We start from the raw sequence: 14,618 nt of genomic DNA on the forward strand, positions 1-14,618 counted from the left end.
TCTCTGTGTATGTATACATTAATATCTATCTATATCTATTTCTATATTTATTTGTGTGCAGCTTCTTGCAATAAAAGTAAGCTTCCTAGGAATGGGAAATCTTGTATTTGCTATTCCTAGTATTTGACAGTGCCTGCTACATAGTAACTATTTCACAAATTGTTGACTGGCCAGGACTGACTCTGAGGAAGATAAGTCTGGAAAAATAGTCACTTGAGGAGGGAAACAACATCAAGGACACATACTAGAGAAGAATGTTGTTCAAGGAAATAAGACTCAGAAAGGACGGCTAGGACATAAAGTTCTAAGATATAAGTTACAGACTTGCCACACATTTATCCTAAACTTGTGTTTCTTTACCACTACACTCTAAGTTTGAGCCCATCCTTCCTATAGTCCTATGTGTATTTGTGGTAGATTATGCTCTAAATTTTTGAGAGAATTTTTGTACCAATTATTCTTATTATATCTCTTTGTTAAATACTTTTGTTAAAAAACTTATGGGCTGATTGATGGTGAGAAGCATACAAATTGTGGGTTGTAATTAGGACTGTATCATAAAATGTCATAGACCCTTCTTGAGTTACCTTCTGAATTTTGAACATAAGTAGCAGTTACCTTCTGGGGTTTCCAAAACACAAAAGAAAATTGAAGTTGCTGGAATAACCTGGAAGGGATATTCTACTACTTTGATGTCTCCCCTTCCTTAATGTAAACTGCTTTAGTGCTGGTACTATATTCGTAACCCCAGTACCCATCATAGTGCCTTGTACATCATTAAAGCACTGTACAGACATGATCTTACTGGATTTTTACAATGAAAGTAAATTCTCTGGAAGGTCTCTTCCAGCAAACACCAAGACACCAAGGCTTACTTAGTAGAGGTATCTTGACATTTACATGTACTGCTGTGTCCTTTCTCTTTATCAGGACAAGACCTCCAAGTCTTTCCATCCTGGGGAAGTTAATCAATTCACCTTTGGCACTTTGCTTTAGGGGTGAGTTATCCTTATTGTCTAATGAATAAATGAAAACTTAACTATCTCCACTCCATTTTTGTGACCCCAGACCATGCTTAAAATACCACCCAGAACTCTACCAGGAGAACAAGAACTGCACAGCACTACATTTTGTCCTCTGCCTGCTAGTATACTCTCTACCGCAATCTGTTTCAATCTCTTACTCTCACTTTGAGGACAGTAATTTTTTCCCCTCATTAGTATTTTAAATTTTCAATTAACTGTAAAGAAGTTTTCAACATTCATCTTTGTAAGATTTTGAATTCCAAATTTTTCTTCCTCTCTTACTTTTCCTCTTCCCAAAACAGCAAGCAATCTGATATAGATTATAAATGTATAATCTTTTAAAACATATTTTCATATCAGTCATATTATGAAAGAAAAAACAGAACAAAAGAGAAAAACTATGAAAAAGAAAAAGCAAACAAAAAAAAATAAGGTGAAAAATAGTATGCTTCGATCCACATTCAGAATCCATAGCTCTCTCTCTGGATGCAAATAGCATTTTTCATCTTGAGGACAATAATTAAATCAGTGCTGTCATCACAACTGGAAAAAAGTGTGATGATGCATTGATCACTATAAGAATGAGAGCTTTTAAAGCGTAGATGTGGTATTAGGTTTTTCTCTGTATTTCTAATACCTGGTGCAGGATACAAAGATTTTAAAAAATGTACTAATCCCTCATCCCTGCTCTCAAGGCTCTTACATTCTAGGGGAGAAAGTATATGTGGAGCAAGGAGGATGGCATGTTCATAAATATTTACCATATCAATACAAAATAAATACAAGATGGGAGGTACTAGCAATTAGGGAGTTCAAGAAATGCATTTTGAAGTTTCGCATGAATTTAATTAAATCTTTATAAACAACCTACTTTGAGCAGAGAATTGTGAGAGGCTGAAAAAATGCACAAAGATTAGATCCAGGTCCTGCCCTCATGAAACTTATATTCTAAACGAGCAAAAAACCCATTGGCTATAAAGATGCCAGAGAAAAGCCAGAGCTATGGTTATATTGTGAACTAGTTAGTATAAAGCAAAGCTTCTTCAACGGTGGATTGCATTCCCATATTGGGTCATATAACTGAATGTGAAAGCCTGAAAATTTGGCAACAGTAAAAGGTTTCTGACTGCTCTGTGTCCTGCATTGTCAAATATTCCAAGATTTAATTCTTTATGTAAAAATAAAAATAAAAGTAAAATTAAAAATATGCCAAGGAATTGCTTAATTAGCAAATGTTTGATTTGTATACCTGTTTTATATACATATATACCCAGGGTCACCTAAACATTTCTCTGGCAGAAAGGGGTCACAAATGGAAAAAAGTTTAAGAAGCCTTGGTCTAAAGGAAAGTACACAGTTTCTAAAGATATGTGGAGAGGAATTTGTTGTCTGTAGGAGGAGAGAAAGAATGAAAAGAGAAGGCTAAGAGTCCATGATATCTATGTTGGAAGAGAGCTGGTATTTCTTTTAGATGAGGAAAGAAAGGCCTGAACAATATTGTCTTTTATAACCTGGAGAAGAAGAAACTCAGACTTTTTTTTTCCTTACCTTCTTCTCTCCCTCCATCTTTTCTCTTTTCCTCCATTTCCCTTTCCATTTTTCCCTTCCTTCCTTCCTTCCTTCCTTCCTTCCTTCCTTCCTTCCTTCCTTCCTTCCTTCCTTCCTTCCTTCCTTCCTTCCTTCCTTCCTTCCTTCCTTCCTTCCTTCCTTTTCTTCTTTCTTCTCTTGAAACTTCTTAGCAACTTAAATCAAATCTGTCAGTTAACTTGTTCCCATTTGGCCAGTAACCAAAGCACTGTACTTTAAGTCTGCTTCCCTAGAAATATAAGTGGTAAATAAACTTTCTTTGGTGAAAATTGCAAAATGTGGCACCATGCAGGGAGAAACATGGAAAGTGTTCCCTATTTTTCTTTGGGCATAAATATTCCAGCCAAAAGCACAATAAAAATAATGAAATGAAGAAATTAATTTGGGATTTTATGTATCCCTGATCTGAATTTAATTCTCTGTGCTCAGATATTTCTTTGACACCTTCTTATTCAAATATACCAAGAAATAACTAAACAGCAGAACTGATGAAAAAGTCTAAAGAAGGAAAAAGCAAGAAATCTTTTGAGTTTTGGTATATTTATTTAGGAAAATGAAATGGTAAGAAATTGCTAAGAAAACTTCCAAAAAGATAATGGAAAAAAATCAGGCATAATTGAAAAACAATTAAACAATAACAATACAGCATTTAATAAAGCGGCAGCTGCAGAAAGATACTTAATAAAGACCCTGGGTGAGTTTTTGATCACAAACATAATACATAATATTCAGGGTTGCTTACATATAAGCTGGCGGCCAGCATGGTATAGTGGAGGGAGCACTAAACTTGCATCTGAATCCCCATTCTCTATTTACTTACTACCTGCATTACTCTGGGCAGAGTTTCATCCTCTGTAAAATAAAAGATTTATAGTGCATGATCTCTAAGGTTCCTAATTTGCTCTAACTTTTAGTGATTCCACATTCCCTCACTGAGGACCTCAAATTTCCAAATTTCCATGTCTTGATGTTTTAAAAATGCATTTTCTAAAATGTCAGGAATTTCAATAAAAAATTCAACTATAAAAGAAAAGCTACCTATTTTACATGTGATCCTCTTACCAAATTTTAACTATTATCTTATTTGTTTTGTTTATAAACTTGTTTTATAGCTATGCCAGGTCACAATGACTGATCTCTTCCTGATGTTTTCTTTTATAAATTTCCAGGCACCTTGTCCATCATGATTCTTTTGAGAAAATAAATGAAAATCTCTGTCATAAAAGAAATGTTCATATTCATTCTTTTTTCTCCCAAAATTAGGAGGAATCTTAAGAGATTAACTAGTACAGCTTTCCTCCCATGTGGCAATTCCTTCTACGCCATTCTTGATAGAAGTTCCTCAATACTTCCAGTGACAGGGAACTTACCACCTAATTATATAGTCCATTTCCCGGGGGAACAAAGAGAATAGGTAAAAAGTTCCTCTTTATCTTTGAACTAAAAACTATCTCTTATTGGTTCTAGTTCTGTCCTCTGGACTAGCACAAACATAAATGTAACTCCTCTTCTATGTGACAGTCATTTAAATATTTGGAAAAGCTATCATGTCTCTTTTAACTTATTTCTTCTCCAGTACAAGCTTCTCAAATTCTTTCAACTGTTCCTCAAATATCACATTTCCATTTCTGTCTGCATTTCAATTGCTCTCCCAAGATTCATTCCAATCTGCCAATGTCTCCCCCTAAATGTAGCATCCATAGATAAGTGAAGCACAATTCATTAGGATAGGAACCCTGAAAACTTGATTTTGTTTTTAATTTATTTTTATCTATTTATTCATTCATCCACCCACTCATTTATTTATTTATTTTGCAAAGGCAATTGAGGTTAAGTGACTTGCCCGGGGTCACACAGGTAGGAAGTGTTAAGTGTCTGAGGTCACATTTGAACTCAAGTCTCCCAGATTTCAGGGCTGGTGCTCTATCCACTGCACCACCTACCTGCCCCAGGAAATTTGTTTTTAAAAGACAAATATTCGTTGAATACTAAATCATAAAGAATGGAATTTGTAGTCACAAAAGAAAAGAACAAAATTCAGACTTTATTTTAGAGTGCTAGATCTGAAGTCAGGAAGGCTCATATTCTTGAGTTAAAATCTGATCTCAGACTCTTACTAGCTGGATGATCCTGGACAAGCCACTTAACCCTATTTACTCTTTTATTCTCATTATATCTTATTTTACATTTAACATATTTATTCTTTTATTCAGGATACTGTGCTTCTGTTAAGCAACATGATTTTATTGAAGATTTTTGGCTGCTACATCTAATTGTTGATTCATCTTGAATTTGAGGTCATTATTGTGATATGAACTATGCTTAAGTCAATTTTCTTTCATCCTGTATGTAGATTGAAGTTCTCTCACTATGCTAACCATTTTCTGATCTCTATTAGGAAAGCATCAACTAGATGCGGAATGACACTATCTGACCAAATGTCTCACTTTACCCCCAAAAGGAGAGCACTTCTGTTGCAACTTTATATTACTCAGTTTATCTTTATCCAAATATTCTTTGCTATTTAATTTAATAGGTTTCCAAATAAGTGTTTATCTTCTTGACATAAAATGGTATTCCTCCATTCTTGTGTGACTATATCTTGCTACTTTTGAACAAGATATTTTTTATTGCTATATTTGTCATGAATAGCATTCTGTCTAACAAAGTATATTGTTGTATTGTTATATTTCAGTCATTAATATCATAATATTGAATCTCAATGATAAATATTATTTACTTCCTTGGGTTAAAATTCAATTTCATTTTCTACCTATATTTTTTGTTTTGTTTTATAGCTATATAGGTCACAATGACTGATCTCTTCCTGATGTTTTCTTTTATAAATTTCCAGGCACCTTGCCCATCATGATTCTTCTTTCTACATTATACCAGGAATTTTTTATAGTCACTTAATTTTTTTTTTATTGTTGTCTTTTGTTTTTACATTACCTAGATTGTCTCCTAAATCCCTTTCCCTTTTCCTTCAAGAGAGCTATGTTTTATAACAAATACTTTTTTTTGGAAAAAAAAGTGAAAAGGAAGGATTCAGCAAAATTGAGCAATACATTTTTTAAAAATGTCATTATTCACAAGATTTCATACTCATGAATTCTGATCTCTACAAAGGAGAGGGGGAAGGTGTCTTTTTTATCTATTCTCTGAGACCAAGCTCGTTCTTTGAAACTTGGCAATCTTCATTTTTTATTGTTTTGTGGTTAACAATTGAACTTTATAGTTTTATCTAGATAATTCTAGGGAAGACTGGACTTTAAGATGAATCTTATTGGATGGATACCACTGGGAGAAACAAAAGGAAGAAGGCCAATCCCAAAACCCTGATTTTAGCAGTGATCAAAGTAAAAGCATCCAAATTGAATTTGGACCTTTCCGGAGCATTCCTTTATGTCTGGAAGACATTCCATTTTTATCTTTACCTCTTAGAAGTAGAATTCTTTATTTTCTTCAAACATCAGCTCACATGTCAACTTTTACATAAAGCCTTTGCTAATACCCTCCTGATAATACCCTCTTACTAAATTACTTGCTATGTATTTTGTATATATAGACATGTTTATGTGTGTATATATATATATATATATATATGTATATATATATATATATATATATACATAAATACACACACATATTATATATATATATATATCTACACATAGCTTGTCACCTTGAGAGCAGGTTCATTTTCACTGTTCTTTATATGCCCAATGCCCAACACAAGGCCTGGGATATAATAAGAGCTTGAAAAATATTTGCAGATTGATGATTTCTGCCTCAGCTGCTACTCTAGGAATAATTCCATGAACATATCTCACAAGAGCTTGCTCCTTTGAAGCTATCTATGTCCATCGGAAACAAGGAGAACCATGAGTAGGTGGCTCAGCACAGTGATTCACTGAGGAAAAAAACTCCATTTATAATATTAATGATAGCTAACGTTTACATAACCTCTACTTTGCGCCAGGCACTGTGCCAGGCACTTTACAATTCTTATCTCATTTGATCATCACAAAACCCTGAGAGGTAGATGCATTATAGCCCCCATTTTACAAATGAGGAAACTGAGACAAATAGAGGTTAAATGACTTGCCCAAAGTCACCATTAGAAAGTATCTGGGGCCAGATTTGGACTCCGATCTCCCTGATTCTATGCATAGAGTTTTACCCACTATGCAGCCAGCTGCCCCAAATGTGTGTCTTCTTGGCCAGTGCTGATATTGCTGATGTTTGCTGAACCTTGAACCCAGCTTTATCCTATGCACTGCTGCCAAGGCAAATAGCATACACTGCAGACCAGGGAAATTTAATCAACAGTGAAACTGCCAAACTGACAATGGCCAAGAGGTAGTCACAATTGCCCATTTGCTCTAGCTCTTTAATCCCCCTTTCCAAGGAAAAGACCTTGGCATTTCCATTATTATCATGGGAAATGAGTCTAAAATCAATATCTTTCTCATGATAATCTTAATATTTCAATCTCATAGGATCAAACATTTAGAAGTGAAGATCCTCATTTTACATGAAGAAGCTGAGGTCCGAACGAGCTAATGAAGTTATTCATATAACCAGTGATAGAATTGGGTTTTGAACACAAAACCTTTGACTTCATGTACGAGCTGAACCTGAATCAGGACATCTCTGGACATGCAACCCTCCCCTTACTCTTCTTCAGGCTAGAAATTAGGCTTCAGAATGATCCAAATCTGTTTTGCCACCTGTTAGGTTCTTACTAAGTGCTAATGAGATAATGAGATATTAGGTTCTTACTAAGTGCTAAGTCGGTACTTGACAATTCTCTAGTTCTGGCCTTTACTGGGAGTTTTTACTTGTGAATTCTTGGGGAGGAGTTTGCATGCTTAGGAGGAGCAAGTTCATTGGTTGAAGTAATTTTTCCCAGAAGCCCTTGCGTTATCCCACTCCCATTCTCTGGGAGGATAAAAGAGGGCAGCTCTGGAGGAAAGAGAGAGTTTTTGTCTGGACGAGATTTGAGGTGGCTCTCTTCAGGAAGGGAAGTCGGCTCTCTACAGGAAGAAGAATCTGTCCCATAGATTTGAGTTGACACAGCAGATCTCCTCCCAGAGAGCGAATGGCAGCTTCTGGAGACAATGGCACATTACAGCCACCAAGTAAACTGATGCTCAGGGATGAGAATCTGACTTAAGGGTTATCTAGGGGAGGACCAACATTTTATGAGTCATCACTCATCACTACTGAACTTTTACTTTGCTTCCTACTATGCTATTTTACTAGAAACCTGCCTTAGTAATTGACCTTAGACTCAGGAAGATCTGGGTTCAAATTCTACTTCTTATATGATGGGATTGACTGTATGACCCCGTTAAGGTCTCTGAAACCTCATGGAGGACAGTTTCCTTTGTGTCTCCAGAAGATGAATTTCCTCAATTTTGGAGTAGCTTAGTTCTATGAGTCAGTTGTTAATGGATTTATATTACTTCTGCCTATATATATAAAACCCATTGTTCTGGCTCTGTAGTTCTTATAATCCAAGTCCCATCATCTTAGATGCAGGTGACATATCTATACTACCCCCATCCTACTCTGATTACCCTTTATCCGTCCCATGTTTTAATTCATTCCATTATGACTTTTGAAAGTTTCCTTATATTCTCAACAACATCTCCAATTTCTTTGAATTTTTAAAACATCATGCTTCTCTCTTTCACTGCTTGAAAGATTGGTCTGCATTTTATGCTTAAACTTCCATACCACCCACTTTCTTCTCAACCTCTATATAATCAGCATTTCATTGTCAGAATGTTATTGAAATAGCTTTCTCAAAGGTCACCAATGACCTTCCAATTACAAAATCTAATGGACTTGGCTGTGAGAAGAAAGGTATGCTAATAGGAAGTATTAATATAATCAGGTGAAGCTATGAGTTGGTTCAACCTTTCTGCAAATCCAATGACCTTTTAAATTCTTTCCACATCTTGCTTAACTTCTTTGCTGCTTTTGACAATTTTGATCACCTTCTCCTAATGGATATGCTCTTGGCATCAGAAATATAAAAGTCTCTCCTTCTATCGATATTGTTAGTCATATTGTGTTTTTTCCTCCTCATCTTCTTCCGGATCCTTAAATGTTGGTGCTTCTCAAAGATTAGCTGTGGTTCCTCTCCTTACATATTCTCTCTTCTGGGAATCCCATTCACTCCCATAGCTCCAATCATTCCCTCTATGAAGATGATTCTTTCTGTTTCTGGTCCTGATTTATCTTTTTTTTTTTCCTTCTAAATATATTTCCACATTTATCATGCTTCACAGGAAAAGTCAGATCAAAAGGAGGAAAATGAGAAAGAAAAAAAAGCAAGTAAACAACAACAAAAAATAGATGAAAATATTATATGGTGCTCCACATTCAGTGCCCATAGTCCTCGCTCTGGATGCAGATGGCTCTTTCCATCACCAGTCTTTTAGAATTGCCCTGAATCACCTCATTGCTGAAAAGAGCCAAGTCCATCACAGATGATCATCACATGATCTTGCTGTTGCTGTGTACAATGTTCTCTTGGTTCTACTCATTTTACTTAGCACCAGCTCATGTAAGTTTCTCCAGGCTTTTCTGAAATCAGCCTGCTGATCATTTCTTATAAAACAATAATATTTCATTCCATTCATAACTTATTCAGCCATTCTCCAACTGATGGGCATCCATTTAGTTTCCTTGCCACTATGAAAAGGGCCGCTACATTTTGTACATGGGGATCCTTTTCCCTCTTTTATGATCTTTTTGGGAAACAGATCCAGTAGTAACACTGCTGGATCAAAGGGTCTGCACAGTTTGATATTCCTTTGGTCAGTTCTAAATTGCTCTCCAGAATGCTTGGATAAGTTCACAACTGCACCAATAATGTATTAGTCTGACTTATCTTTTGAATTCTAACTGCCTATAAAAGTTCTCTATCTAGATATGGCTCAGTTGACATTCTCTCATTTGGCATCTCTCTCTCATCTTGTCTCATAGTTACCAAGTTCTGTTGATTCCACCTTTACAGCATCTTTAACATACTTATTACTGTTGCCAGTTTTAGTAAAAGCCTTAATTGCAGCCCATCCACTCCTTCCTAAAATATTGCAATAGTGTCCTTACAAATCTTTCCACTTATATTCTTGCCTCTTAGCTAGCCTATATACCCCTTCCAGATCTGGTCATCCATTGCTCTGCTCAATAATATGAAAAATTAAGCCTCTAAGTTAGAAAACCTATCCTCCCAGAAAGAAAGCCCCCATATGGCAGCATCACTGCCCTGGGAAAAAGCCTTATACACTCCATGTCCGAGACATCTACTGGCAAGTACCAAAACATTTGTATATTTGGGCATAGTTATTGCTCCTCTCTCATATCTTCCACTCCTCATGTTATAGAACCCCTTTATATTAAGATAATACTTAGTGGGGAGGAAAGTGGCCCAGAAATGAGAATCATTGTTCTTAGTAATTCCCCATTTCTGAGTAGATAAGAGGCATGCTACATTCCCTTTTGCTTTTTCCTTCCCACCCTATACACATTTTTTCCTCTGTTCTCTTAACTTTCCATTTGCACACTCTTATCTTCTTCTCCTTCTTCCCAAATCCCAAAGTAAAAAAATATTGTAAAGAGAATACAGGAAGGGAAAAAGTACAGGAAGATGAAAACCAATACTAGTTCCTTCTTTCTTCCTCCCCAACACTTGAGTTATTAGGGGATAACGTGATGAACTATCAAATCAATCAACTAAAACTATGGAGGAAATATGTTAAAAAAACTTCACAAAATAGGTGAAACAAATTGTCATAATTCTATACAAGCAAAGTTTTTAGTGTCAGTAAGACAAAAAACACTTCTCTTCTTCCATTTCTTCCTACCATATCTTGATCCAGAAATTCCTACTCTCTCTCACCACCAACTGGTTCCTGCCCCCATTTCCCTAAAAACATGCTCAGGTCTCCAAAAATAACAAAAAAACAAGTACTCTTCCTTTTAATTGATCTTTACCATGTAACTAATATCCCATCATGCTTCTCTCCTTCACTGCTGTGTCTTGAAAAAGTTGTTTACATTTGATGCTTAAACTTCTATATTATTCACTCTCTTCTTAACTTCTATATAATCAGATTATAGTACTTCCTCATAGAAGGCTATTTACAAGTTAGCCACGGTATTTAAGAGAATCAGACAAAGGGAATGAAGCTGGTATAACACTGACCAGAACAACCTATATGTGATAATGAGCAGAAATGTGTTGTGATTGTTTTGAGGGCACAGAGAGAAAAGCCAGATGAGGCTGGAAGAAGTGCAAATGGCAAATCTATTGAGACTTGTGAATATTCTCCCCTTGTGGGATCCATGAGAGATAAACATGGGATGTCTCTGGATGTTAATGTGGGCATAAGGTCATGTGCTTGTGAAATTCCAGCTTCTAGACCAATAAGAAAGGATGAATTGAATGATGATGAAGTCTCATCTTAGATGTAGCCTAAAGCTGTCTATTCTTTTTTCTAGTACCTATGCCTCTCCCAGTAGTCATCCTAAGTAGATTTTGGCAATAGACAGCCGGATAATGACAAATGTGGATATGGGAAATTAAATTCACTATAATGCCTCTCATAGGCAGTTTCACATTATAAAGTTACCTTAGACACCATCTTTGGAAGCTATGCATGAAAAATAATCAGCTTTTTTTCTCATTCTAGGCACAAAATGGAATGTCATAGCTTACCTGCTGGTGCCATTTTCAACTCTTTCTAGGTCTTCGTCAGTGGTCCTGATTGAGAGTCTGTGTGTGGCAGGATAGGAGTGCTGTGTGTTGATTTTGGCCATCTTTCTGTTTTTCAGTCACAAAGTTCCAAATTTCAGCTAAAACACAAAGAATTAACATTTATATGATGGAAAGTATGAGACAATAGTCAAATAATTATTTATAATGGAATATTTCACTGTTTTCACTAATGACTAGTCATACCTCATAGCTGGAAAACACTAGTAGATCTAAGATGGATGGTAATAATTGGTAACATTGATTTTTTTTTATTTTCTCTTTAACTGAATTTTTTTGTAAGAATAAAAAAAAATTCATCCCTATGGTGGGGAATGTCAAGGAACACATGCTAGAAACCTCATCCGTAAATCATTTCCTTTCATCAAACATAAGTTAGGATTTATATGTACCTCCTGAGTCACAAGAAAATAAAAGTGATCTAATGTTAATGGCCACTTGGAAAAGAAATCTGACCTATTTTCCTGACTCCTGGAAGACAAAATTAGGACCTCTTCTCTTATAGCATGTACTCTCCAAAGAGAGCAGAAGTGGAAGGACCTGTAATGACATGTTTGAAATAGTTTGGGAAAGGGGCAATTAAGGTCTTTGTTAAAATAGTGACAATGATAATAAGTATAATCAGGGATGTTGTGAAGGTAGAATCAACAGGGAGGAGGAAATAAAAAGAGAGAATGATTAGACCATTAGCAAAAGAGTCAACAAAGAGCAGTATTACTACAAATAATGAGCCAAATAAAATGGGATTGAGGCTCTATTTTCCAATGCTTTTGAAAAAAGCACCTTGGCTCTAGATAACAAGACAACTGAAAAGTCATTTTAAAAATATGTGGTCAACAGATTAGAACCAATTACAGAATATCTATGTATGCTTAAATTTCAAATCTTCCCAAGGCATCCATTACATGTCATCATGACTTTTCCAGAAGCATGCCCTCTAGTCTTTCTCATGAGAAGAATTTGCATCATTTGAGCATGCTGATGCACTCTGATTATGCTTCAATTTCCCCATTACATGTAAAATTATATGCAGCCCATTTTTGCACAAGTACCATATGGTGATGACAAATATATATATTCTTTAATGTTCCCATTCAGAAGATGCCATAAGTCTTACAAATCTACTTTTTTTCTCTCAAAGACTAAATTGTACATGTTCCTTTTCAATTGCCTTGCTGTTAGTTTCATTTCAGGGCTGAGAGAGGAACATTAAGGTCCTTTGAAATCTTGTGTTACTCTATATCTTTCAGGAAAAATAAAAACCTTTTTCAAAAGCATTCATGTAAAATGTTAAAAAAAAATAGGCATAGAAGGATCCTTTTAATACATGATAAAAATATACATCCAGAACCAAAAGTTAGCATTGTTTGTGACAGAGAAATATTGGAAGCTTTCATAATAAATATAGGAATAGAACAAAGTTTTCTCTCCATTATTTGGTAAAGTTTCAGAAATGCTACTGGCATCACTAAGATAAAAAAATGAAATATTTTTATGTGTGTGTGTATACATATTGACAAAGATGAGACAGAATCATTCCTACTTATAGACAACATGCATATAGATAGATTATTATACAACATGCATTTATATACTTAGAAATGCAAAGGAATCAGCAAGTACTTATTAAAATGGCCACTAAATTTAGTAGAGTAGCAAGATACACAATAATTCCACAAAATCATCAGCATATAGAAACATATAGAAACAACAAAAATTAGGAAAAAATATAGAATAATCTCATCCAAGACAATGGAAAATTGCATAAAATATCTGAGAACCCAGCTATTAGGATATATTCAGGACATATACATAACAATTACAACATATTTTTACAGAAATAAAGAAAATAGTAAATAATTGGTGAAGTATTTATTGATAATAGTGGGAGTATGCCATCATAATAAAATGGATATTATCTAAATCAATTTAAAGATTCAATTTAGTGTTATCTTAACCTAACTCCAAGAGATCAAATAAAATTTTAAAAAATGTATTTGGAGGAGGAGGGAATGTTGGGTTTTTTTGTTTCTTGTTTTTTGCTTCTTATATCCAGAGAAGCAATGAATAAAAGGAGGAATATAAAATAGCATATCCAAAGGCAAGTTGTATTATAGAATAGAAATCACCAAATCCATTTGATATTGCCAAAGAATTTTAAATAGAACTATAGAATTGACTAAAGAGAATTAGAAACAATTGAACACAAAAATTGAATCCACAAAAAGCCCATTGATTGGACATTGCTAATTAGACTATCATGCATTACTAGAATAGAATATATTTCTGTGCTGTAAGACATAATAGATATGAAGAATACAGGGCAACATGGGAAAACTTCTATGAACTGATGCAAAGTCATGAAAATGGTATTAGGAAAATAATATACATAATGATTACATTTATATAAATGGAAAGAACAACAAGATAAACAAACACAGAGTATAGTGCAATCATAAAGACTGAGGTTGGTCCAAATGAAGAAATTCTAGGAGTCTTCTTCCCATTTTTGCAGAAGTCTGTAGATTATAGAGGATAGACATAGCCTAAAAGGGCCGACTTTATTGATGTTTTGACTAATTTTGTTAATTGTTTTATTTCTCTTTCTTTTTTTATTATTTATTATAAAGATGGTTCTACTTAGTTAAGGAAAGGGTTGCAAATAAGTTATATTGTCTTTCATAAATTCCCAAATTAACTATAAAAACAAGAAAAATGCTATCTCTATTCAGAGAAAGAAATGATAAATAGAAGTATGTATAAATAATTTTACATATATATATATATTTGCATCTATTGTAGTCACTTCTGTAAAATGGGAAAAGGGAAGAAAAAAGAAATTTGTATAATAATTTTGTTGTTTATTTGAAAAGAATATCAAATTGTACACAGTAGATTTGTAGTTTTGTGGACAATTATCTTTTTATTATAATGAATTATGGAAATGCTTGTTTTTATATAAATTAAAAATAACATTTAAAACAAAACAAAAAGAAATTAAAAACAAAAGATATCAATTAAAGTTGTTATAAAAGATTGTTTTTCTTGGATGGAGCAACTCAATCTTCCCTTGTATAAGTACTTGATTTAAATGTAGCAGATGTTAGTGAAGAGGTCTCTAAAGACAGTGATTTCTGGAAATCACCCAGTGACTCACCCCAGAACCAAATTAATTATTAATAACAGATGAAGGTCAACAAAGGAACAAAGGC

At 34.5% G+C, this 14,618-nt stretch overlaps 1 protein-coding gene across 2 annotated transcripts in view; it reads right to left on the minus strand.

Annotated features, from left to right (window-relative positions):
* Window positions 1-11,472, minus strand: part of CNGA3 (cyclic nucleotide gated channel subunit alpha 3) — a 52,613-nt gene extending 41,141 nt beyond the window's left edge. For both annotated transcript variants that reach the window (XM_074297322.1, XM_074297323.1), the window contains exon 1: window positions 11,350-11,472. In XM_074297322.1, the coding sequence (XP_074153423.1) occupies window positions 11,350-11,450 (101 nt within the window). In that variant the 5' untranslated portion in view covers window positions 11,451-11,472. The remainder of the gene's footprint in view (window positions 1-11,349) is intronic.
* Window positions 11,473-14,618: the final 3,146 nt, after the last annotated feature.

The sequence above is a fragment of the Sminthopsis crassicaudata genome, chromosome 3 (assembly GCF_048593235.1).
Source record: "Sminthopsis crassicaudata isolate SCR6 chromosome 3, ASM4859323v1, whole genome shotgun sequence".
Classification (NCBI taxonomy): domain Eukaryota; kingdom Metazoa; phylum Chordata; class Mammalia; order Dasyuromorphia; family Dasyuridae; genus Sminthopsis; species Sminthopsis crassicaudata.